This window comes from Lolium perenne, chromosome 3 (assembly GCF_019359855.2).
Source record: "Lolium perenne isolate Kyuss_39 chromosome 3, Kyuss_2.0, whole genome shotgun sequence".
NCBI lineage: Eukaryota > Viridiplantae > Streptophyta > Magnoliopsida > Poales > Poaceae > Lolium > Lolium perenne.
The window spans coordinates 201,160,311-201,185,091 of NC_067246.2; the positions used below are offsets into that span (position 1 = coordinate 201,160,311).

General features: G+C 47.5%; 2 protein-coding genes across 4 annotated transcripts; one reads left to right on the forward strand and one right to left on the reverse strand.

The window, feature by feature from the left end:
- Positions 1 to 2,479: 2,479 nt before the first annotated feature.
- LOC127343092 (probable isoprenylcysteine alpha-carbonyl methylesterase ICMEL2) lies at positions 2,480 to 14,905 on the forward strand. 2 transcript variants are annotated; one of them, XR_007877024.2, is made up of 13 exons: positions 2,480 to 2,772; positions 3,734 to 3,810; positions 3,985 to 4,054; positions 4,137 to 4,217; positions 4,304 to 4,378; positions 4,479 to 4,580; positions 5,016 to 5,153; positions 5,634 to 5,699; positions 5,783 to 5,923; positions 10,086 to 10,176; positions 11,701 to 11,862; positions 13,450 to 14,182; positions 14,304 to 14,905. XR_007877024.2 is itself a non-coding variant. In XM_051369173.2 (12 exons), exons 1-11 carry the CDS (start codon positions 2,546 to 2,548, stop codon positions 11,857 to 11,859), a joined length of 1,227 nt encoding a protein of 408 aa, XP_051225133.1. In that variant the 5' UTR covers positions 2,480 to 2,545; the 3' UTR covers positions 11,860 to 11,862; positions 13,450 to 14,905. The 2 variants fall into 2 exon arrangements, 1 of the variants encoding a protein (XP_051225133.1); XM_051369173.2 differs by having other exon boundaries at positions 13,450 to 14,905.
- Positions 13,588 to 14,090, reverse strand: LOC127343094 (uncharacterized). Of its 2 annotated transcripts, none has more exons than XM_051369177.1 (2): positions 13,896 to 14,090; positions 13,588 to 13,802 (listed from the first exon to the last, which is right to left on the reverse strand). In XM_051369177.1, the coding sequence occupies exons 1-2, from the start codon at positions 14,088 to 14,090 to the stop codon at positions 13,767 to 13,769; spliced, it is 231 nt and encodes a 76-aa protein (XP_051225137.1). In that variant the 3' UTR covers positions 13,588 to 13,766. The 2 variants fall into 2 exon arrangements, with proteins under 2 accessions (XP_051225137.1, XP_051225136.1); XM_051369176.1 differs by having other exon boundaries at positions 13,588 to 13,805.
- Positions 14,906 to 24,781: the final 9,876 nt, after the last annotated feature.

Consider the following 24,781-nt stretch of genomic DNA (forward strand, 5'->3'; position numbering starts at 1 on the left):
TTGCCATGGTATTGCTCTTTCATTGTAAGTTTGTCGAGGTCGTTGGTGAAGTGGTCTGTTGCTGCCGTGTCTGCGTACCAGGTAGGGTCAACCGGATATGATGAGGTAGAACCAGTGTGTGTTGCAGAGAGAGCAGCAAGTTGACGTTCCATGTTGCGACCATCATTGCCAGCACCAAGATAATCTTTTTGGTACCTCTTAAAGCAGCAGGATGCGACATGACCAGGTTTTGTACAAATCTGGCATATGGGGCGTGTACCTCCTGAGCTGCCTGTAGAGCGGCTTTGCTGATCATTGCGCCTCGTGCCGTTTGATGATGACGCTGGGTAAGAAGGCTTGCCCTGTCCTTGCTGTAAGTCTGGACGAGGTTGGAACGGGGCAGTGTAGTTGGTGCGACCACCCGGGGACGGACGGGCGCTGTAGTTGGCATGATGGATATCTGCGCCGATCTCAGCGCGCCTCGCCTCGGCGCGTTGCTCAACGTTCAGAATCTGGGCGTACACGTCACGTACAGGTAGCGGATCATGAGCCGGACGGGCGGAGACACGATCGACGAGGGCGTCGTAGTCACTATCCAGGCCAGCAAGCAGAAACGCGTTGAACTCTTCGGGACGTAACGGCTGCCCGATTGATGACAGAACATCAGCCAGGGATTTCACCTTGTTGAAGTAAGCAGTGACATTGGGGTAGTCGTGTTTCTTAAGCTTGGACAGCGCCGTGCGGATTTGCATGACCCGTGCCGTTGATTGCGAGGAAAAACTCGCCTCTAAGGTTTCCCATGCCTCTTGCGAGGTGGGAACGAGCATCACCATGCCGATGACTCCCTCGGTAAGCGAAGAGACAAGGGCGGAGAGGATTGCCTGATCTTGCTGGTGCCATGCAGCATAGAGAGGATTGGTAATGGTAGGGGCAGCACCGCCCTCGGAGTTCGCCGCTGGATTGACGATCTGCTCGGACGGACACGGTAGACTGCCATCGACGAACCCGAACAAGAGATTGCTCCTCAAGAGGGGGGCAACCTGAGTGCGCCAGTAGAGGTAGTTGTCCGTGGTAAGACGAATCGTGATCTGGTTCGCCAGACTTATTGGGGAGGTCGGGATCCTTGACGCCATGATGTTGCCCCTGCTCATCATCGAACCAGCAAAGGAAGACGATGCAGTAGAAAAGGGGCCGGCAGTACCGGAGCTGGTGACCGAGAGACCGGAAGTAGTCATGGCGATCTCGATCTCAAGTAGGCGGAAGTCGTGAGCTAGGTTTTACCTACGCTCTGATACCATAAACGAATCTGTAGATTGTATTGACGTAGGGGTAAAGTGCACAGCTCTCAGCAAGGCCGGCGTTGGTATTTATATGGGTGTTACAAGGAGTACAACACACGGCAGGTTATGTACGTAACCATACCAAACTCTAATCTAATCCTAGTACAATACGTAGTTTATCAGTCTCTATCCATGAGAGCCTATGAATGAAACAACATATGAACCAGCCGGTCGAACACCGGTGAGAGCAACAAAATGCAGTGAAGCTTGCCGAGGTAAACAACCGATCACCTTGCCTGCAAGCCTATGTGCGAGGTCGCCGCCAATCAAGAGGGTTGGTGGGTGGGGTAGCCGAGGCGGCGGGCAACGAGCTAGGGGTGGTGTAGGCGATAATGAACTATCAACATGAAGAGGCGATGCAACCAATGGTGATGATTTGGCAGGGCGGAAGAAGTCTCGAGGACAAAAGAGACGAGGTGGCAGGGAAATAGGATGGGTAGCTCGCTGGTGCCGCACTCTTTTATTTTGCCCCGTGGGCAACACTATGTCCATTTGCGTCAACGCCGCTCCCCGTGGGATATCATTAGCTTGAAACGCCAAATAATTCTTTAGGCCGCTCTAACCGAAACCTTATTTAGAGGCTGCCATGAGAAGGTGTTTGGAAACATATTTGAAGATAGCTCCTAGTTGAGAATCAACATGTGATTGGATGGTTAGAAGAGCAGTGACACCTCAAGTCCATCAGAATTCAAATCTCATGTTTAACATTTCAGTGTCTCGTAAAGATGGAGTATTCTTCAATGTGAGACAACGTATTCGTTGACAACTGACTTCGTTAATCTCAAGATTGGCATGGTCAGTTTATTGAACTCCGTAAACAAAAAAAAGACAGATAGCTCCTGATTTCGCCATGTTGAACGGGGTCACCTCATGATCCGTGGGTAGTTGTACCCAACTTTACCTCGAACATTCCGACAGGGCCCTGTGGAGATGAACCGCAAATCGCCGAAAGGCTTCCCAAGTTCCTTCCCCAAATCCGCACGAGGCCACCCAGATGAGATGCCGCCGAAGGCCGAAGCAACCCAATGAGAATTTCGCCATGTTGCGCTCGCTCGCCTCGTCTCCCCCACGCGTCCCTCGTCGCCACGCACTCGCCCGTCTCCACCTCCTCCTATTTAGCCACCGCCTCACGCCCCAACTCCTCCTTCTCCTTCTTCTCCCACCGCGCCCACCCGCGCGCACGAACTCGAACCCCCTCCTCGGTGTCCACGCGAGCCTCCCCCGCAATGCAGCCGCTCCACTCCGGGGACGACGCGCGCGAGGCGGCCGCGCTCCTCGACCGGACCGACTCCGCCGGCCGCCGCCGCCGCTCCTCGCCGGTGCTGTCCGCGTCCCCGGGCTGGGCCGGCGGCCTCAGGCGGCAGTCCTCCTCCTTCCGCCAGGACGTCGGCCACGCCGCCTCCGAGACCTACCTCGTCACGCGCCTCACCTTCAGCCTGCTCCAGTACCTCGGGTAAGTAAATCACTCCCTACTACTACTACCTCTCCACCCGTCCCCCTCAGAGTTCAACCGGTCGACGGCGCGGCGGTGACGGTTCTATTCGATGCTGTGGCGACCAAGAACTTCTGCTTTACGAAAGCTTTTCCCTTTATGCATAGTGGTCGTTGAGACGGCTGGGTTGCCAAGGCAGCTTCGCTTTCAAATCCACGGAGAAGCCAACACCAGACCAGGGGCAATTTTTTTTTTACTAGATGAACTCCAGGCGCAAGTTTGATGACGATACGATTGCGTGCGCCGGACTCTAATTGAGCTCCCGCGACCACACCGCTGTTTAATGTTGTGTTTGGTGTTTCCCTGCCGTGCGGACTTTGTTGTTGCGTACCACATCGCGTTTGTTCAGAAAAAAATTAAAATTAATTAGCGCACCATTCTTATGTTTTGGTGCCAACTGATCTTCATCCACCCTGGTGACATGGCAAACATTTTTTTTTTTGTATAATAGAGAGGTTGAGAAAACAGGGCAATTATGATGCAGGGTTCTGCCTTGTGTTTTTTTGTTGGTTTCAACAACCATGTTTGGCATATTCACTTGAACAATACAGCTGTTACTCGCTAGAACAATATACCAATTGCAGTTCAAATCGTTACAAGAAGGGCAGCCACAGGGGATGTTCTCACAATTACTGAACTTAAATAAGGTCTAATAATATACCTCCGAGAGTAGACAGCCACGTCCATTGGTATATAAGTATACAACTTACGCTATTGAAAATTACAGGGAGTATTTCTAAGGCATTGTATTCTGAAGTTTGGCACAGCAAAGCCACGAAATCCTCACTCATTGTAGTTCAAAACTTTATCTACCTTCCTACATTTAAGATTCAGTGTTGTCAGAATGTATAGATGACTGGAACTACTGTTGGTATCTCATTTTTCATATCTCTTCTAATTCTTTTTTTTTTTTTACTTCCAGGTTAGGCTACCGCTGGATGAGGCAGCTTCTTGCCCTCACGGTCTACGCTATCTTACTTATGCCAGGTTTTTTGCAAGGTAAATTGCAGATAATCCGTTACTTTATCAGGGGTTGTGCTACCGGTTTTTGTTATGCGTATAAAAGAGCATGCAGGCGGATATTCTCTGTTATTGCGTGGTTGGCTCATTTCATTAGAATACGGTAACAGCAATATCCTATAGCATTCTGAAAGCAGCTCTCTCTTGTTGCAGTTGGATACTACTATTTCTACTCGAGTCAGGTTCGCAGAAGTATTGTTTATGGAGAACAACCAAGAAACAGGTAACATCAACCCCCACCCAACCTCCTGAAAGACATTTCCTTTGTTTGTTTGTTTGGATTTAGTGACAGTTGTGATGTACAGGTTGGATTTGTATATACCCAAAGATAGTAGCAGACCCTGTCCTGTGATGGCCTTTGTAACTGGTGGGGCCTGGATTATTGGGTGAGTGCTAATAGTTTTGCAACTAGGTGTGGTATTAATCATTTGTGGTGGCTTCCTTTGTTGATGAGCCTGCTCAAAATTTTCAGTTACAAGGCCTGGGGTGCCCTTCTTGGCAGGCGGTTGGCGGAGAGAGGAATTATAGTTGCTTGCATTGATTACAGGTGCTGCTGTTTTTCATTAAATTCAATCCATTTATTTTTATTGCTAATATGAAATAAATGTTTCACTTTTTATTTGCTTGACACATGCATTTATTTTCAGAAATTTTCCGCAAGGAACTATAAGCGACATGGTTAGTGATGCATCCCAGGGGATTTCATTTGTGTGTAACAACATTGCTAGTTATGGAGGTGATCCTAATCAGTAAGATACCGATTCTCATTTTCGTAAAGGTTACTATTGAAGGGTCATACAGATCAGTTTTGTATCCTTCCTTATGTTAAGTTTACATGTCAATTCATGGCATTTGCTTAAGAAGATGTGAGACTTAGTTAACCTGTGGCTGTCAATGAGATTTCGGAAAATAATTGTATAAATTACCCAGAAAGTTTGACCTCTTTTGATACCACTGTCACTGAACACTTCTAGAACTTTATTTAAGCCCCTTATTTTTCAAATATTTACATATACTTGTGCATTATGCTGATGGCATATATTTATTATACTGCTCATTATCCGTACTTACTGACTTACCGTTTGGTAAGATAGCTTTTTCCAGAGTTATGTTTTGTTATATATGCATGGCAATGTAGTTATCATTACTTTATGTAACCTATTTGGATATATATAAACCTGTAGGATCTACTTGATGGGTCAGTCAGCAGGAGCACATATTGCAGCATGTGCCCTTATGGAGCAGGCAGTAAAAGAGTCTAGCGGGCAGCCCATTCCTTGGAGTGTTACACAAATCAAAGCATACTTTGGTTTATCTGGAGGGTGAGATCTTTTGCTCTTTGTTGATTAGCTTTGATGGCATGACTATATTTTTGACTACTACTGAAACTGAAGAAAAGTACAATCATCAGAGCTCCTGTAAGCTCCGATGACTTCTTTTGGGGTTTTCCAATTCTCCTTAAAACCTATAATCAAAGGTCAGATATCACATTTTCACAGAACATTAGGTGATTACTCGGAAGTTTTAGTTTGACATCCACAATCATTAGCCGTTATCTATGATGCACTGTACGCATTATTATTTATTATCCCAACCTTTTGAACCTGATTTTAGTCATCTATCAATGCAACAACGTTGCTTCTAATCTACAAAGGGGATATCATCATAATATCATGTTTCTTCAATTTTTCTTACAAATATACATTGTGATATTTCTTTCTGATCAGACTATGAAATTAACATTGGCCTCCAATTTTCTGTGTTTTCATTTCTGAGGATGTATACTCAACATGGTTTTGCAGATACAACCTCCATAATCTGGTCGACCATTTCCATCAGCGTGGTTTGAACCGTTCAATATTTCTCAGGTAGTGATATGCCTATGCTTTGGTCCGTTTATTTGATAATAAATTGATACAAATACCAAGCAAATATTAAATTATTGTTTCAGCATAATGAACGGAGAAGAATCGCTGTCGTCTTATTCTCCTGAAATTGTTGCCAAGGAGTCAAGTGCTCAGACCATAGCTCTACTACCTCCTATTTTCCTTATGCATGGAACAGATGATTATTCAATACCATCATCTTCCAGGTTTGTCCATATGCCTTCTGGAGATGTTCATTTAAAACAATGAAGGATAAACCATACCCCCAATATTTCCTGATGTTGTGGTATAAAATATTCCTTTTACTGTCCATGTCAAGTTGGTCTTTAATTTAGTAAAACAAACTTCCTTTAGCTTCTTAATTAAGGCAATGTCTGATCCTATGATCTAAATTATAAAACTTCGGTGAACTGAGAAGACTAGAGAAAATATTCTTGTTGGATTTCATAAACAATAAGAAGCTGGGGTAAGGTAACATACTCTTTTGCAGTTACATTGTCAAACTTTTCTAACTTAAATTTCTTCACATTTACTTCTCCAGTACTAGGCTTTTAGCAAATCTTCTAGGAGGTAATTCTCCATATATACTAAAACCAAAACTACACATAAATGCTGGAAAGTTGAAAGATATCATTCACTGTTTCCGTTAAGTACAATATCTGAACTTTTCACACAAGACTCCTCGTTATATTTTGAGAAAACGCAAAGGTCCTTTGCGCTTCATTTCATTGAAAAGAAAGAGTTATAATTACAAGCCTCCTAGGAGACGGTGGTACAAGGTAGGGGATGGTTTGCCTAGTGCACATCCCAGCTGGCTGGGAGGACGGCCCTCAGCCCCAGAGCTCCGGCCCTTGCCCAGAGAGAAGCTTCTTCCCTGATGTTGGCCAACAGCGTGCGCGTCGATGGCTGTGCCCTGTCGAACACGCAGTCGTTTCTGTGCTTCCAGAGCATCCATGGTATGAGCAAGGAAGCCGATGCGAACCCTTTCCGTAGCGGCTTTGGGAGCGCTGGCTTGACCTTTGCGATCCAGTCACAGAGCGAAGCATCCTCGGCGCTAGGGATCCTGCATGTCATCCTAAGCCACGAGAGCACCTCATGCCAAACTTGCTTGGCAAACGGGCACTCCAGCAGTAGATGGTGCATGGTCTCGGGCTGCTGGTCGCAGAGCAGACATCGAGGGTGGTGCTGCAGCCCTCGTCGTGCAAGCCTTTCCGCGGTCCAGCAGCGATCTTGGAGAGCCAGCCAGAGGAAGAACTTGACCTTCTGGGGCGCCCAGGTGCGCCAGACCTGCTTGGCCACAGGGCACGCCGTGGACCCGTGGAACGTGGCCAAGTAGGCGGACTTGGCTGAATATACTCCCGAGGCGGTCCACTTCCAGTTGAGCCGGTCCGGTTCTTGACTGAGCATCGTGCCCTCGATCCTCCGCCAAAGAAGCAGGTAGTCACCGATCTCTTGGATACCCAGGTTGCCATGTATGTCTGTAGCCCAAGCGTTTCCATGCAACCCATCAGCGACGGTGCGAGATTTGCGGCGCCTCTTTGGTATGCACTTGAAAAGTGACGGCGCAATCTCACGAACCGAGCGGCCCTCAATCCATCGATCGTCCCAGAACATGGCGTCGCGGCCGTTGCCGAGGATCATTGTCGTGGAAGCGCAGAACAGGGCCTGCTCCTGTTCGGAGAATTGGAGCTCCAGGCCCTGCCAGGCACGCCGATTGTCCGTTCTGCTCAGCCAAAGCCAGCGTAAGCGTAGGGACAGGCTGGTTCGGTCCAGGTCGTGGACACCCAGGCCACCGTAGGCGATGGGGCGGGCGACGTGCTGCCAATTGACATGGCAGTGCCCGCCGTTGGCGGCCGCACGTCCCGACCAAAGGAAGCCTCGCTCAATCTTGACGATGAGCTTGAGGATCTTCTTGGATGGCGCCAGGACAAGCAGTTGGTGGATTGGGATCGCACCAAGGATGGACTTCACCATGGCGAGGCGGCCAGCTTTGCCCATGAGGCCGGCCTTCCAGGTGGGTAACCTACTCGCCACCTTGTCCACCATCGGCTGTAGTTGTCCACTCGTGGGCTTGCGGATGGTGAGCGGGATGCCTAGGTAGGTAATGGGCAGCTCGGCGACAGGGCAGGCCAGCAGCGCAATGGCTGGCGCCGCCTCCTCCGGGGCACAGCGTATGAGGGTGGCCGTGCTCTTGCCGTAATTGACGCGCAGCCCCGACGCGTGGCCGAAGAGCTCGATCATTGCTTTGACGGCCTCGATCTCCTCCCGAAGCGGGTGGCAGAACAGGATGACGTCGTCAGCATAGAGCGATATCGACGGTAGCACGCGGCGTGGGTGCAGTTGACGCAGCACTCCGAGCTCAGTGGCGCGGCGGAAAAGCCGTCCGAGGGTGTCGACGGCGAGGACGAACAGCTGCGGGGACAGCGGGTCTCCCTGGCGTAAGCCGCGGCGGTGCCAGATTGGCGGGCCAGGGTTTCCGTTGATCATGACTCTAGTGTTGGCCGAGGCCAGGAGCACAGCCAGCCACTCCAAGAAGCGGTCACCGAAGCCATATTGTCGGAGCGCCTCGAAGAGGAATGGCCAAGACAGGGAGTCGAAGGCACGGGCCAGGTCGAGCTTGATCAGCAGGCGTGGGCTCCTTAGCTGGTGCAGCAAGCGAGCGCTTTGGCGAACCAGGACGAAGTTGTCGTGGAGGCTCCGGCCGGCGATGAACGCATTCTGGATGGGGCTGACCAGCTTGTCGAGTTTGGGGGCGAGGCGCAGAGCGAGGACTTTGGCGAAGAGCTTGGCCACAAGGTGTATGAGACTGATGGGCCGGTAGTCGCGTAAAGTGCTGGCGCCGGCGTGCTTGGGCAGCAACGTGAGCAGTGCTTGGTTCAGCTGGGCAAAGCCGCGGCCACGTAGCTCATAGAGCTGTTGGAACACAGCGACAATGTCGTGCTTGACGATGGTCCACTAAGCTCGCAGAAATTCGGCCGTGAATCCGTCCGGGCCCGGCGCCTTGCGCGCAGGCAAGCGTTTGACGGCCTGCCAGATTTCCTCCTCGCCGAAGGGGGCCTCGAGGCAATCGAGGGTGACATCTGGCTCGATCAGGTCCTGGAGGTGAACCGTGCAGTCTCGGGTCATATCCGTGCCCAGCAGCCCGTCGAAGTGCTGGAACGCGGCCTCGGCCATGTGAGCGGGGTCTGTGAGCGCCGTGCCGTCGACATCCAAGGCGTATATCCTGTTCTTCTGCCTGCGGTTGGAACACTGGCGATGGAAAAAGGAGGTATTGGCGTCGCCATCCTTTAGGGCCGCGATCCGGGCACGCTGACGCGCGACCGTCCGCTCCAAGGAAGCAAGGCCCAGGTAGCCTCGCTTAATCGCATTGCGCAGCCATTCCTCATGCGCAGTAAGCTGCCGATCCTCCTGGGCTTTGTCAAATTTGAGCAGCAGCACTCTGGAGATGGCGAGTTTGTCTCTGATGTTGCCGACGGAGCGAGCGCTCCAGCTCGTGAGGCGTCGCGCAGTGGCCTGCAAGCGCAAGACCAAGCGTCGGAAGGGATCAACATCCTCGACTGACTGCCAGGCCGTCGCGACCGTGGTCTCGAATCCATCAAGGCTTGTCCAAAAGTCTTCGAAATGGAATCGCCGGTGGGTTGGTGGCAAGGGAGAGCAGTCGAGGAGGAGCGGGCTATGATCAGAGACCACGGAAGCAATGCAGCGTAGGTGACAGTGGCTGTGCTGTTCTTCCCAACCAACAGTGCATAGAACGCGATCGAGATGGACAAGGGTCGGCGGGGATTGCCCATTTGACCAAGTGTATCTCCGCCCATTGAGGTAAACCTCTTTGAGAGCGAGATCGTTCAGCAACCGCCGAAAGCGCCCCATCATGCGTCTGTCGAGGTTCCCGTTGCTCTTGTCATCGTCCTTGTAGATGAGGTTGAAGTCCCTACAAAGCATCCATGGCCCGGCGCACTCTGCTCGTATGTCGCGCAGTTCCTGAAGGAACGCGATCTTGGCGGCGTCCTCCTGTGGTCCGTACACAACGGTGATCCACCAGGGAGCAGCCATGGTCGTGGGCGTGCGGCCGTTATACTCCGCATGATAGTATATTTGTCCAAATACTGGTAAATCAGGGGAGTGGCTGACTAGAACACCAAATTATGTGGGAATATTTAGCATTGAGTGTCAACTATTTCACCTGCAACAATGGGACTATGGTCTGAGAATTCTTTTTTAGTTCCTACTCATCTATATTGCTGCTTCTAGTGCAAGATTGATCTGTAGTTTGTTGGTTGGATCAATATTTTGTTGATTGCTCTTGTTAAACGAACATAATGCTTTCCTATTTGACAATACAAGTTATTCTGCTTCTTTCATGTGCAGTCAAACTTTTGTAGAAGTACTTCAACAGGCTGGTGCTCACGCCAAGCTATTATTGTACGAGGGGAAAACACATACAGATATATTTTTACAGGTGACAAATGTGGATTTTGACAATGAATAAGTTTTCCATGTCATAGTATATCATAGTAGCTATATCAGTAAAATACAACTTAATTTGCATCCTAACTATTTACTCAAACAAAAAGGACTTGCTTCGCAATTAATCTTACTCTTTACTTTATCAATAAAAGTTGGTGGATTTCTGGAAACAGTGCCTCTTTGGTGTTTCATTTCAAACACCTTAGCTTGTTGTATGAGCAAATCCTCAAGGGTATTGAAAATGAGGTTAAGTGGGCCTTTTTCAGTTCAGACTAGATTATGGCAGCACTGAATCTTACCACCGATTATGTAGTAATGATGGATTGTTTTACGTGGGGACGAGGTAGAACATACTATATCATTCACTTATGGCTGGTGACTTGTCAAATTAACTGAAGTGTTAGGGTGTGCTGGTTGGGCCGAAGTGTATACCCTACCAAAATCTTGGCCAAGGTTTCTTTTGCCTATGATTTGGCCGATATTGGCAATAATAAATTAAGAATGAGCTTGAGCGGAAAAGGGGGCATCAAAATTCTTTGCCAAACATTCAAGTTCCAAACAATGAGCAAGTTTCTGGCTGTGACCCAAAAATTCATATGGTTGGTTTTCATCACAAACGAAACATACCCTAGATACCTCTGCTTTTATTTTCTAAACGGTTTTGTTGTACTGCAGTTGTGATCAATGATTTCATTGTGAGGCGAACGTTAGAGTTGTAATGTCTTTCCATAGCCAACGTATTACTGATTTTGTCTTAATTAGGCCACATGGATTAGTTTAGCTTAATATTACCAAATATATTAATAAATTAAGTGATTAATTTATGGAGGCATTATTTAGATCTACTGCGTTGTATTTGGTAAATTGTTGTATCTGACGTTTCATAGCGGACGGATAAAGCGTGCTGAGAATGTTAAGAGGGGTCGTGGTAGACCAAACTTGACATGGGAGGAGTCCGTTAAGAGAGACCTGAAGGTTTGGAATATCGACAAAGATTTAGCCATGGACAGGGGTGCGTGGAAGTTAGCTATCCACGTTCCGGAACCATGACTTGGCTTCGAGATCTTATGGGTTTCAACTCTAGCCTACCCCAACTTGTTTGGGACTGAAAGGCTTGGTTGTTGTTGTTGTTGTTGTTGTTGTTGACGTTCCATCCAAACAACTACTGGTTCGTAACAGTTCCTATGGAAATGTGAAGGCGAATTCCATTGCTGCCCTGGGACTGTCAAAATATTTAAGAGAAACTAGTGTTAGCTGATCTTTAGGGATTAAGTTCAAGAAATCTTGCACCAAATGTGTACCTGTCTGAGTTACATTATCATAATTCATGACCTCTTCTATTAGCTACTAAGAGCCAGATCTTATCACATCTAGAAACCTAGTTTCATTAGTATTTGCATAACTAGCCTTCCAGACTGGTAACTGCAGAACTTCTGTATAACTTTTCAGATTTTGGATTAAAAACATCTAGCCTAGTTATGAGCTCTTATACTTGTTTTTTTTAATCTTTTCACAGGATCCTCTTAGGGGTGGAAGGGATCCTTTGGTTGAAGATGTATTGACTCTTATTCACGCTGATAATGCAACCTGTGAAAATATAGCTTCCACGCCTACTCCAAGGCGCCTGGTTTTTGAGTGGCAATTGCGGTTGGCCCGTTGGATTAGTCCCTTTTAAAAGGTACTTGTTGTTTCCGCTTTGAAAATCTTGTTTGCCTTAATCTCTTTTCCTGCTAGAACTAATTTTGCATAAAAATATAATAAGTTGCTATGATTCTCATTAATCTATAAGAAGGTATGCAATTGCGCTTAATTGTTCTGATATTCTGACGAGTTCATTCACTTGATGTGGTAAGAGTACACATTCCCAATCAACGTTGATGTAACTTGGAATTCTTCGCTATGCATTAGTTATTCAATCCACATTAAAGAGTTGAAAAATATCAACTTCAATGGTGTGCTGAACTTGTGTGAGTTTGGATAGTTGACACCATGGCTCGTGAACGGAAGTGAGTAAGTTTTGTGTTTCCTGTTATTAGACGGATATGCTAGCCAACTCAACCAAAAGTACGAACTGGGAGAGAGGGTCGGTCATTATACTCTTAACACATGTATGCACTAGAACAATATTACTCTCTCCGATCTGTATTAATTATCGCTAATATGGATGTATCTAGACAGATACATCCATATTAGCAACAAGTAATATGAATCGGAGGGAATAGTTCATTCTTCTGTTGCCACTCTGTTTTTTTCCGAATTGATACGGAAGGGATCCTGAACTTTACAAATTTGGAAAGATAATAGCCTAGCAAACTCAAGAATGATATCCAACAACACATACCAACTTGAGTTTGGGAAGTTAAAATGATGCTCATATTCCATGTTCTCCTGTATGGACTGCAACATTATTAGTTCAGACTTCTGCCTCCCAGTATGTCCTTTCCTAATTAATATGGAGGGGATCCTGATCTTCACGAACTGAAAGGATAACTAGCGAAGCAAACTCGAGAACGAAACCTAATAACACATGCTGACGTAAGAGACTTTGGGAACTGGACTCAAATCAACAAAATCTCTCAATTGAAACCGAATTCTCTCACCAGGTCCATTGATCCTATCAAATTCAAGAGCAATGATTGAACAAGGGCAAGTTTCTTTTCCTTAAGAGTTCTTGGTTTTGGAGGTGCATGCACATGGTTCTCAGCACTAAACATCATATCTAGGTATAAGGAGAGGAGGTTAAGGGGTACATCTAGTCTTACCCCTTAGCCCTAGGTTTAGGTGGGCCAAATGAGAATTACAAGCCAGTGGATCAATTTTAAGCTGCACTTAATATTCTAATCAGTGTTAAACACAACACTTGAAATCACTATCTATGTAATCTTTAAGTTTTTATCTAGATATTTTCTTTGTTTTTCTAATGCATCATGCTATTTTAGGAATGTCCAGCTTTTTCTGTTTCTAAGTTTAGTGTGTGTTCTTCAAATATTTTCTTAAGTCTGATCTGTCACATGTACTGCTTTTTTATTTTTGAAGTGATCATAGTTGACATCATCAGTGTTTAGGGTGGTTAGCATCATCAGCGTTTAGGGTGGTTTTTTTTTTGACAGAGCGTTTAGGGTGGTTGGTTGTGACGTTGTAACAGTTTTGTTTTACTGATTTTTCTGTTCTTATATGATTGTGGTTGTGTATGCTCCTATGATTGTTTTGTCATGTTCTCTTATTATTGGTGACATGATGGGTTGGGGTTGGCTTTCTTTTTCAGGTGACACCATGGAGATGATAAATTCCTTAGGATTTCAGGCGAATGGTTTTGCATAGTATATTTGCCAATGGAACCTGAACAAACGTACATAAAATGGGAGAAGGCACTGAAACATCAAGCATGATAAGATGAAGCGGATGGTAGAACTATACTTCTTATTTGTAATATTCGTCACACGGGATTGAGCACACACCGTCGACGCCTGTCTAGGCATGATCGACATCGTGGGAGACAGAGGAAGGGAAAGATGGGATTCATATATAATTCATAGCATGATGGAGATCTCCATGCAAGCTCCATTTCTCCTGCTGCCGTTTTCAGTTTTTTGCTGCTGCTGGCTTGCTGCTCTTCACCTGCTGTCATTGAGAAACACTAGATAATCAGGGGAAGAACATGCGAGGTGAAGGTAATAAGGATCTCTATATAACATCAGCTGCAGGTTGTACCCTCTTCTTAGTCTCCCTGGGCTTCGAGTCAGCCTTCTTGACGCCACCCTTGGCGGCTACTGGCTTGGTCGCCGTGGCACTGAGCTTTGCTGGCTCCTTGGTGGCTGCTGGCTTGGACGCCGTGGCACTGAGCTTGGCAGGCTCCTTGGCCTGCCCTGCAAGTACGGCGGGCTTGACGGCCTTCAGGGACGCCATTCCTGTATGCTGCTCTGTAGTACTGGCACCGGGGAAAGCTTAGAAGTTTAAGCTGCTGTGGTGCTTGATGAACTGGGAATGGATGGCACGAGGTATTTATAGGCTGCTCATTGGATCTCCTAAGTGTGCAGAGTACAAATCCAAGATGAGCAAGAATAAAGTGTTCCTGAATTATTGTATTAAGTGATCTCCCAACTGGATGCTTTCTTGCAGAATTGGATGCCTTGTAGTCTGGTAGGAGGATGCAAGTTACCGGACGTGAAGTTTGCCATTCGAAATGTTTGAGGTATATTATTCCATGAGTTAGTGACGCACAATGGTGACAAGAAGGTTCGATAGGAATAAAAGCTTGTGCACTGGAGATATTCTGAGTGTAGAAGGAGATCATATTTGTGATTGCGCTGTACTAACCTAGTCTTGTTCCCTAGTCGATGTATGGAACTGATCTATGGAGCATGATGCAATAGACAGTGAGAAGTCTGGATGCTTACGTGTACTCGTTGAGGAGCAGGTCTCAGAATATCAAACCCAGTAGCGACCCATGTTCTAATGGCGATTTTATTTTGTCAAAACATACTCATAAGTTTTTCAGTTCTTAATCTCCCATAACAAAGATAAACGGTGGGATGCCAGTGGGATCGATCATAGATCAGTTACTCCCTCCCCCTGGACCAAATAAATTGGCGTGGCCATATACTATGTCTAGTATAAGCATACTCATGAGCTGCGTCAATTAATTTGGACGGGATGGATTACATGTTTTGAGATCTAGAACATTTAAACATTTTGTCACAAAGAATATTTGTTGATGCCAATGATTTTGTTGCATGTGCGCAATAGTGGCGCCGCTCCCTGTAGCAAACGTTTTGTAAGGATTAGTAAAATTACTGCCACGACTTATCTGTCTTCCATGTGATGTGTCAAAAACTCCTATAAGATTTAAATGTGGATGTATAATCACGCGCTTTTTCATGTTGAGTTTTAGAAAATCTGCAACTAAGAAAAAGAATATGTAGCAAGAAAGAAAAAAACACATTTACCAACGTTTTGAAGCCTGGGATCGTTACTGATACAGGGTGGCCTTTGGACACCGCCTCCTCAAGACCGACAAGCCCTCCTCGTGGTCCAATGACACGAGCTCGAGCCCAAGCCCTACACCAAGAGGTTAATTCGCTCCTCTCCACATATATATTTGATACATCCTTGGATGGCATGCTACTTCATGCGAATACCCTATGTTCAATCAGGTACATCGACCAAGACGCAAGCCATGGAGACCAAGCCAATGAAGAGAGAGCTGGAAATGATGAAGATGGAGCTACAGCGCCCAGGCCGGAACTTCCGCCCCCCAGGACCGGAACTTCCGGCCAGATGCCTCCCAGATGCCTTCCAGCGCCCAGGAAAGAGGATCCAGCTGGAACTTCCGCCCTCCAGGACCGAAACTTCCGCCCACCAGAACTTCCGCCTAAGTTCCGCCCTAGTTCCGAAAATGTGCCAAAACAACACTGGACATTACTGCGAGGAAATCGACCGTTTCCGGAACTAGGCCGGAAGTTGGCCGGAACTTCCGCCCCGACCGGAACTTCCGCCCTCCAGGACCGGAACTTCCGCCCAGATGCCGCCAAGATGCTGCCTGAAGAGAATCCAGCCAGAACTTCCGCCCAGGACGACCGGAACTTCCGCCCGACCGGAACTTCCGCCCCTTGAGGCCGGAACTTCCGCCTACACGCGTTTCAGCACCAAAACTGGCAGATTCAGCATGTAACTTACCCCTTCGCCCCACCAACTATAAGTAGCCTTGTTGGCTCAGATCTGAGATTAGACTTGATGTGAAATTAAACCTGATCTTTGCTCTTGACCCTTGTGGGAACCCTACCATAGATCTTAGATCTTGTACCCACCCGGGCTCCGATCGAATCCTATTGTATCTCTTTGGTGACTTCTACCAATTTGGATCTTTTGCTTGCACTTCTACCTTTGGGTCTTTTGCTTGCACTTCTATCGAATTTGGTCTTTTCACCCTTCTAGATCTATAGGATTTCGATTCGTCGATCTTTTTGCGGGACTTCTACCGAAAGGTCTTTTCCTGCAACTTCTATCGAGTTGGTGGTTCGGGCCAACGAGGACAAACCGATTAGTGTGCGTGTGTGAGTTTGTATCCCCCGATTCCCCTCGTGTTCATCGTGTTCTTCCACCTCCCCCACGAATTCCACCCAAATCCGTGAAGATCGGGCACACCCTTGGGCTTAGCCCTTATCATATGGTATCAAGAGCTCCTTGGTTGCCACAGATTTGACCCCCACACCCCCAAAATTTTTCTTGAGAAAATTTTCGAAAATCCCAAAAAATAGCCCCAAATTGGCCTTGGTTGGATCTCGCGATTTGTTGAGTTTTTGGTGTTTTTGGTCCAATATAAACTTGTCTTTGGTGTTGATTTACAATTTCCCCACCTTCCCACAGCTTCTAGTGCCAAATTTTCCGCGAATTCGAAGATTTTCGGCCCGGATTTCCGCCCAAATCGACGAACAGCCCGCAGATCTGATTGCGAACGGAAGTTCCGCCCGGCAGGACCAGAAGTTCCGCCCGGGACCAGAAGTACCGCCCCTCAGGACCGGAAGTTCCGGCTGGCCGAATTTTTCACAGCTACCTTCGTTTTTCGTTTTGGCACTAACCCCTTGTGTTTGGACTTTGGTTTGCGTGCCATTTCAGCTACCACAAAGCTTCTGCAACATCGACAACGACGACGGCACCCCGAGGATCCAAGCGGTTCATTTGACACCTCCATCACCATAGCAAGTTTATGATCGTCGGCCACCATCATCAAGTGGTATAACTTGCCTCTTAACTTGTAGCCTAGCCTCTTTTGCGTACCTTTCCTATCGAGAGTGGCTTTCTAGTGTTGTGAAGCATTGCGCAAGCGTCCCGACCGTGAGGGTGTGCGTGTGTTGAGCAAAGCTACGAAGCAAGCTCGTTGTGAAAAGATAAGCAAAAGAAGTGTGACATACTTACATAGATAGTAGTATCCTTACATAGTGAGAAAAAGAAAGAAAAATACAAAAAGAAAAAGTGTGTGAGTGACACCTATACACAAAAGAGTCCAAAGCTTTTAAGCAAAAGAGAGAAAAGAGAAGAGAGGCGCCTTGCGCAAATTTTGTTGTTTCTCAATTTTGCAACCAAGCCACGGTCTCTCTTGCGTTAGCGTGACACCGAGCTAGTAGTCTTCGTTAGGACCATTTTTGTTCGTGCTCATTTTCATAAGTCGTGCTAACCCCATTTTGCCCCACTCGTGTGTTCCACCTTGTGTATGCCTTTTGTGATCACCGCCTTTGACTTGTGACTTTTGCATCTTACCCACTTTTGACAATAGACTTTTCGTTTGGTTCTTCCATTTGGCTTTCCACATCCATACCTAACACCATATAGAGTTTTTGTTTTGTGTGCGTTCATACATATCGGTTGTCCTCCGACTTGAAACACCTTTTCGATTTTGGTTTGCAAGTTTTGACACTTTTGGTAGTTTCTCCTAACCCCCACAACATAGTTCTTGTTTTAGTTTGTAACCATGTCTAGTGGAGAAGGGAACCAACTACCCATGACGCGGCACCAACATTGGATCGCTACTCAAGCCGTCAACAAGAGTATACATGACCTCACGGCAAGGTTGGATGAGACCGTCTTACGCTATGAAGAACGAGCTCAAGTGCAAAGGATAGATCTCAATAACCAAGTTCAAGATCTCCATGAGAAGATGGAAGCTCAAGGCCAAGAGTTGAAAGCAACACTCGCCATACAAGGTCAAGAAACAAGAGATATGAAGACGGCGTTGGACAATATTCTTCACACACTCAACCGCCAAGACAATAGGAGACACCACTCAAGGTCTTCGCGCTCTCAAAGTTCAAGGTCACGAGCTCTTACACCGTCTCATCATGATTCCAATGAAGACCCACGCCACCATAATGTGGATGCTCAAGTGCTTCAACAACAAGCTCAAGAAGCAGAGCAAGCACGACTTCGACTTGTCCAAGAACGTCAACGCCTTGAAGAAGAGCGCCTTCAACAAGAGAATCTCCATGCTCAATTCCAACAAGAGCAAGAACGCCTTCGACATGATCAAGAGCTAGTTCGTGCAAGAGAACAAGAGCGTATCCGCAATGAACAACAAGCACTTGAAGAACAAGAACGGCAACGACAAGTACAAGAAGTTCAAGCTCGAAGACAACGCCTTCATGAAGAGGAACAAAGGCAAGCGTACCAAGAGCACCAAATCATCAATGTTGTTCAACCTCAACGCCCTCAAGGTCAAGATAATCGCCGGCATCATGATGATCGACCTCATGGTAGAACACCACCTCCAAGGGCGAGACATGAAGAATCAAGTCATCACCAAGCATCAAGTGAAGAAAGTGTGATGCCTCGACACCGCCACAACAATGATGATCAAGATGAAGGTCATGGAAGACCACCTCCTCGTCAACAAAATAGAAGCAACAATCGAGATGCTCAAGGTCCACAACCTCAACCTCAACCACGCCAAGACCATGGTGAAGAAAGACCACCGCCTAGACGCAATGACCGTAATGAGGAAGAAATCTTTGGGAAGCTAAAGTTCACCATGCCCAAGTTCCAAGGAGAGGAAGACCCCGATGCATACTTGTCTTGGGTCCTCAAGGTTGACAAGATATTCCGCATCCACAACTTCTCCGAAGCAAATAAAGTTGCCATGGCATCTCTTGAGTTTGAAGGATATGCAAATGTTTGGTGGGAAGAAGTAAACAAGAAGCATGAGAAGGAAGACTTAGAGCCCATTGACACATGGGAAGAGATGCAAGAAGTCATGCACACCCGCTTTGTGCCCACCCACCACAAACGTGACCTCTTCAACAAGCTCACTCAACTCAAGCAAAGTTTCAAGTCCGTTGAGGAATGTTACAAGGAGATGCACATGACCATGATGAGTGCGAATGTGGATGAGCGAGAAGAGAAAACAATGGCACGTTTCTTGAATGGATTGAACATCCCCGTCAAGAGGATAGTGGAATTCTTGCCTTACACCAACATGGTTGAGTTACTTCATCAAGCTATAAGGGCCGAGCGCCAAGTGCGAGAAGACTTAGCAAGTGTAAAAATAAAGTCCTTCTTCGCCGCAAGAAATGCAACAAATGCATCCTCAAGCATCAAAAATACAAGTGCTATTGCTTCCAAGGATCCTCCCAAGCAAACAAGAAGTGTCATCAAGACTACAAGCTTCAAGCCGGACCAATCAACTATGTCCTCCAAAGCTTCCACGGGATCTAGTAACATCACTTGCTTCAAGTGTGGTGCTCAAGGACATAAATCCTTTGAATGCAAGAACACAAGAGTTATGATAACTTGGTATGATGGAGATGTAGAGTACATGAGTGAAAGTGAATATGAAGCCTTGGTACAAGCCGCAACCAATCATGAAGATGATGACTTGGAAGACCAAGAGCAAGTCCTATGTGTGCATGATGCAAGCCCATCACTTGTGGTGACCAAAGTGTTGACAACCCATGCACTCCCCAATGAAGACCAAAGATGCAATATCTTCCAAACAAGAGCCGGAATCAATGGCAAGTCAATAAAGGTTATCATCGATGGAGGGAGTTGCCACAATCTTGCAAGCACCGAACTATGCTCCAAGCTCAACCTTCCGCTCCGGAAACACTCCCATCCCTACCATGTGCAATGGCTAAGTGACAATGGGAATGTGAAGATACAACACACCGTCACAATATCCTTCAAGATTGGAGCCTATGAAGACACCGTTGATTGTGATGTTGTGCCCATGACGGTGTTCCACATGCTACTTGGTCGCCCTTGGCAATTGTTATCACCGGAATTTGACCGGATCAGAGGTGGGCCGCGATTGGAGATGGGCTTGAAGAATATACATGGAAGGAATACATGAATCGGCCTTATATGCAAAGTTTGGGCTAGTTTGCCCGTGTATCTGTAATATAGTAGGATACGTGTCGATTAGATAGAGTTTGGCTCGTGCCCGGTTGGGATTATTCCCACGTTAGAAAGTCTACGGACTATAAATATGTATCTAGGGTTTATGAAATAAACAACAATCACGTTCACCACAAACCAATCTAGGCGCATCGCCAACTCCCTTGTCTCGAGGGTTTCTTCCGGGTAAGCATCATGCTGCCTAGATCGCATCTTGCGATCTAGGCAGTACACGTTTATTCGCTGTTCATGCGTTGCTCGTGCTGAAGCCTTGTTGATGGCGAGCAACGTAGTTATCTTAGATGTGTTAGGGTTAGCATTGTTCATCGTATCATATGCTGTCGTCGTGCAACCCTTAGACGTCTAGCCGCCCTTACACCTATCTTAGGTGTAAGGGCGGCACCCCGCTTGATCATTATTTAGTAGATCCGATCCGTTATGATTGCTCCTTGTTCTTCAAGGATTAGTTTAATATCTGCATAGTTAGGCCTTACAAACGGGTTGAAGGATCCAGTGGCGCGTAGGGTGTAGTTTGCTAGCCCTAGACAGGATGTTCCGGGGATCAACTTCGTGTTGGTTTTTAGGCCTTGTCTAGGGTCGGTTTACGATCACCGTGCGTGGCCGCCAGGCTCAATCACGAGTAGGATGTTCCGATTATGTGGTGAAAACCCTAAATCGTAGTAGGTCGTTTTAGCTTTATATTGATCAAGCAGGACCACCATATATTCGTACACCTCGTACGGATCATGGGTGGATCGGCTCTTTGAGCCGATTCACAGGACAACTTGAGAGCCAATCGAGGCTCGTATTTAATGTTTACGTGTATGCCATGCAGGAAACTAAGCGAGGCACATCCATCACCTTCCTGACCAGGTATAGGTCAGGTGGCACGCCCTTGCACCAGCATCGGACGTGCGTGCCGAGTCTTTGCGGGCCTTCGCTCGGAGGGACCAGGGCCAGCCGCAGTCCTGGGAGCCTCCCGGCTCTATTGTGTTGCCCGTCGCTGCTCGCCGGTGGGTTTCTGACCGCAACACATTCGGGCACGCCCGGTGGGACGGTCTTCGACATCAACTGCATCGCCATCTACATCTGAGATGGCGGAAGGCACTCCAGTCACGTACGAGGATCTGACCGAGGAGCTCAAGAAGAAGTATGACGAGGTCAAAGCAATCCTCGAAGCCGACCTCATCGGCTCTTTTCACAGAACCCGCTCACATGGCATCAGGTGGAAAGGGTTCCCACCTGAAGGCGCGCTCGATGGAGTGGACCTATCCGCCCCGTCAGAAGAACGCACCAGGTCTCTGCGTCAGGAGATTAACTTCATGGTAGCTCATTCGCTACACCGCCATTCTGAGAGCCTGGTGAACACTTTGGAGCGTGTCGCTCTTCGGGTGATCCAGGAAATCATGAGGCATCAGTACTCTCCGTCGGGACCAGCTCTAGGGACTCACCAAGGAGAGACGCCACTCCAGTCCCGACCGCCGCTGCCATTCGCGTTGGCAGCACCAGAAGTGCCGAATTCACCGGCATACGCCGTTGACATGGTGGAATGCACGTACCCTGGGAGGTGCCAGCCAAGATTCTCGTTCAACATCAACATGGTAGGACTTGGGCGCCACCCTGGTAAGGACAGAGACGAGGGCAGCTGCTCTCATAGCGAGGACAAGGAGGAAGCCGTTCCACGCGATCGGCTCCGACACTTCCAAAAAATCCTGGTTACAATCAAGATGAAGGCCGATTCCAGCAATCGGCCCGTATTATCCTTACCACACGTTCTCCCTGTATTTAGTGTCGACCTCACAGGTGACGGAAAGCTAGGGTATGGGTTTACATCGGCTGATGAGCTAGAAGAAGTCGACATCGGTCCTGGGGATAAGCCGCGACCAACTTTTATCAGCAAGAAGTTAGATCCACATCTTAGGGGTCAGATGATAGCTCTGTTAAAAGAATACCCAGATTGCTTTGCATGGGATTACACAGAGATGCCTGGGTTAGACAGGAGCATCATTGAACATCGGCTCCCCCTTAAGAAGGGATTTCGGCCGTTCCAACAACGAGCACGTCAGATGAAGGCCGAAATTCTGGAAGAGGTCAAGAAAGAGATCGAGAAGATGTTGGCCGCCGGGTTCATCAGGCCATGCAGGTATGCTGAATGGATCTCCAGTATCGTTCCTGTAGAGAAGAAGGACGGCCGATGGCGTGTGGCCATCGATTTCCGAGATCTCAACAGAGCCACTCCAAAAGATGAATATCCGATGCCTGTGGCAGAAACGTTGATCAATGCAGCTGCTGGCCACAAGGTGTTGAGCTTCATGGATGGCAACGCCGGCTATAACCAAATCTTCATGGCTCCAGAAGATATACACAAGACCGCATTCAGAGTACCAGGGGCAGTAGGCTTGTTTGAATATGTAGTCATGACCTTTGGGTTGAAGAATGCTGGTGCAACGTACCAAAGAGCCATGAATTATATATTTCACGACCTGATCGGCAAGTTGGTGGAAATCTACATCGATGACGTGGTAGTCAAATCTGTCTCCATGGAGGGACACTTGGATGATTTGCGACGCATCCTAGACCGAACTCGGAAGTTCGGACTGAGAATGAATCCAAAGAAGTGTGCTTTTGGTGTGACGGCCGGTCAGTTCCTAGGTTTTCTGGTTCATGAACGGGGAATTGAGATCGGCCTGAAAAGTCAAGAGGCAGTGCGTACCATGCAGCCGCCCACCACGAAGAAGGAGCTCCAACATCTTATCGGCAAGATCAACTTTTTCCGACGATTCATCTCTAACCTGTCAGGACGAATCGAGCCGTTCATAGCGCTGGTGAAAATTAAATCTCATGACGAGTTTCACTGGGGGGCAGAACAACAGCAGGCGTTTGATGAGATTAAGCGGTATCTGACAACGCCGCCTGTGCTAGTTCCGCCCCAACAAGACAGGCCGTTCTATATCTACTTATCAGTAGCTGACACATCCATCGCTTCGGTGGTGGTGCAACTCTATGAGGGTGTTGAAAAGGTCGTTTTCTACCTCAGCAGAAGGATGTTGGACGCGGCGACAAGGTATCCTGAGGTCGAGAAGCTTTGCCTTTGCCTGTTCTTCACCTGCACCAAGCTTCATCACATCCTTTTGACGGCAGAGATCATCGTCATATGCAAGTCAGACGTTGTCAAGCACATGCTGTCAGCCCCTGTTTTGAAAGGCCGACTTGGTAAGTGGATGTTTGCGTTGTCGGAGTTCGATCTTCGGTATCAGCCTGCGAAAGCAGTCAAGGGACAAGCATTGGCCGATCTTATAGCTGAACGGATTAATACTAATATAGCAGCACTATCTGTACGTGCATGGGCTATGTTCTTCGATGGATCGGCTTGTGACGATGGTTGTGGCATCGGCATTCTGCTCGTGTCGCCTCGGGGGGCAACATATTCTTTCGCCATCAGGCTATCTACCCCTTGCACCAACAATGTTGTTGAGTATGAGGCAGTGCGCAAGGGAATGGAGTTGCTTTTGGAAGCCGGGGCAGAGGCAGTGGAGCTTTTTGGAGACTCGAAGTTGGTGATCTCTCAACTCACGGATGAATACAAGTGCGAGAGTGAGTCACTTTTTCCATATTGGATGAAATGTCGTGAGCTGATGACACATTTTCGGTACATCAATTTCAATTGGGTCCCAAGGTCTCAGAATACCGATGCCAATGATCTCGCACAGATGGCGTCGGGATACAAGGACGTACCAGACGGGTCAGAAGTTCAGGTGCAGTTCCTGGAACAGGATGATTGGAGAGCCGATATCTTCAATTATTTGAAGGATTCGGCTCGGGGGGCACCTTAACGGATAAGATACAAGGCTATGAAATATGTCCTTATAGGAGATGACATGTTCTACAGGACGTTGGAAGGGTTACTACTCAAATGCCTAGGACCAACTGAGTCTAATCGGCTCTTACATGAGGTGCATGAAGGCGCCTGTGGAACTCACCAATCGGCTCATAAGATGAAGTGGTTAATTAGGCGATCAGGGTTTTATTGGCCTACCATGCTTGAGGACTGCTTCAAGTACTACAAGGGATGCCAAGCGCGTCAGATGTTCAGAAAAATTCAGATGGTACCCGCATCAGCGATGAACCCCATCATCAAACCTTGGCCATTTCGAGGTTGGGGCATGGATATGATCGGCAAAATCCATCCTCCGTCGAGAAAAAACCACGAGTGGATTCTGGCCATTACAGATTATTTCACCAAATGGGTGGAGGCCGTTCCCATGAAGAAGGTAAAATCGGAAGATGTTATCCAATTTGTCAAAGAACATGTCATTCATAGGTTCGGGATTCCCCAAACCATCACGACCGATGGAGGTTCGGTTTTTGTCTCTAAAGAATTCAGAAAGTTCTGCGATGACATGGGGATTAAGCTAATCCGATCATCTCCATACTATGCTCAAGCCAACGGGCAAGCCGAAGCATCCAATCAAAGCCTGATCAAGCTGATTAAGAGGAAGATTGACGAGAACCCTAGGGTGTGGCATGAGACGTTGTCAGAAGCTTTGTGGGCCTATCGCATGTCATGCCATGGAGCTATAAAGACTTCGCCGTACCAGCTTGTCTATGGGCAGGAGGCCGTATTACCTTGGGAAATTACGGCTGGATCGAGACGTGTCACGTTTCAGAATGACCTGACACCTGAAGAGTATGCAACCCTGATGAGTGACACTATT

Excerpts from the sequence above, each read along its gene's own strand:
- LOC127343092 (XM_051369173.2), top strand. The coding sequence starts at position 2,546 with ATGCAGCCGCTCCACTCCGGGGACGACGCGCGCGAGGCGGCCGCGCTC. Across the intron at positions 2,773-3,733 it reads AGCCTGCTCCAGTACCTCGG|GTTAGGCTACCGCTGGATGA; the intron begins GTAAGTAAATCA and ends TTTTACTTCCAG. Across the intron at positions 4,581-5,015 it reads TATGGAGGTGATCCTAATCA|GATCTACTTGATGGGTCAGT; the intron begins GTAAGATACCGA and ends ATAAACCTGTAG.
- LOC127343094 (XM_051369176.1), bottom strand. The coding sequence starts at position 14,090 with ATGGCGTCCCTGAAGGCCGTCAAGCCCGCCGTACTTGCAGGGCAGGCC. Across the intron at positions 13,806-13,895 it reads CCAGGGAGACTAAGAAGAGG|CAGGTGAAGAGCAGCAAGCC; the intron begins GTACAACCTGCA and ends TCTCAATGACAG.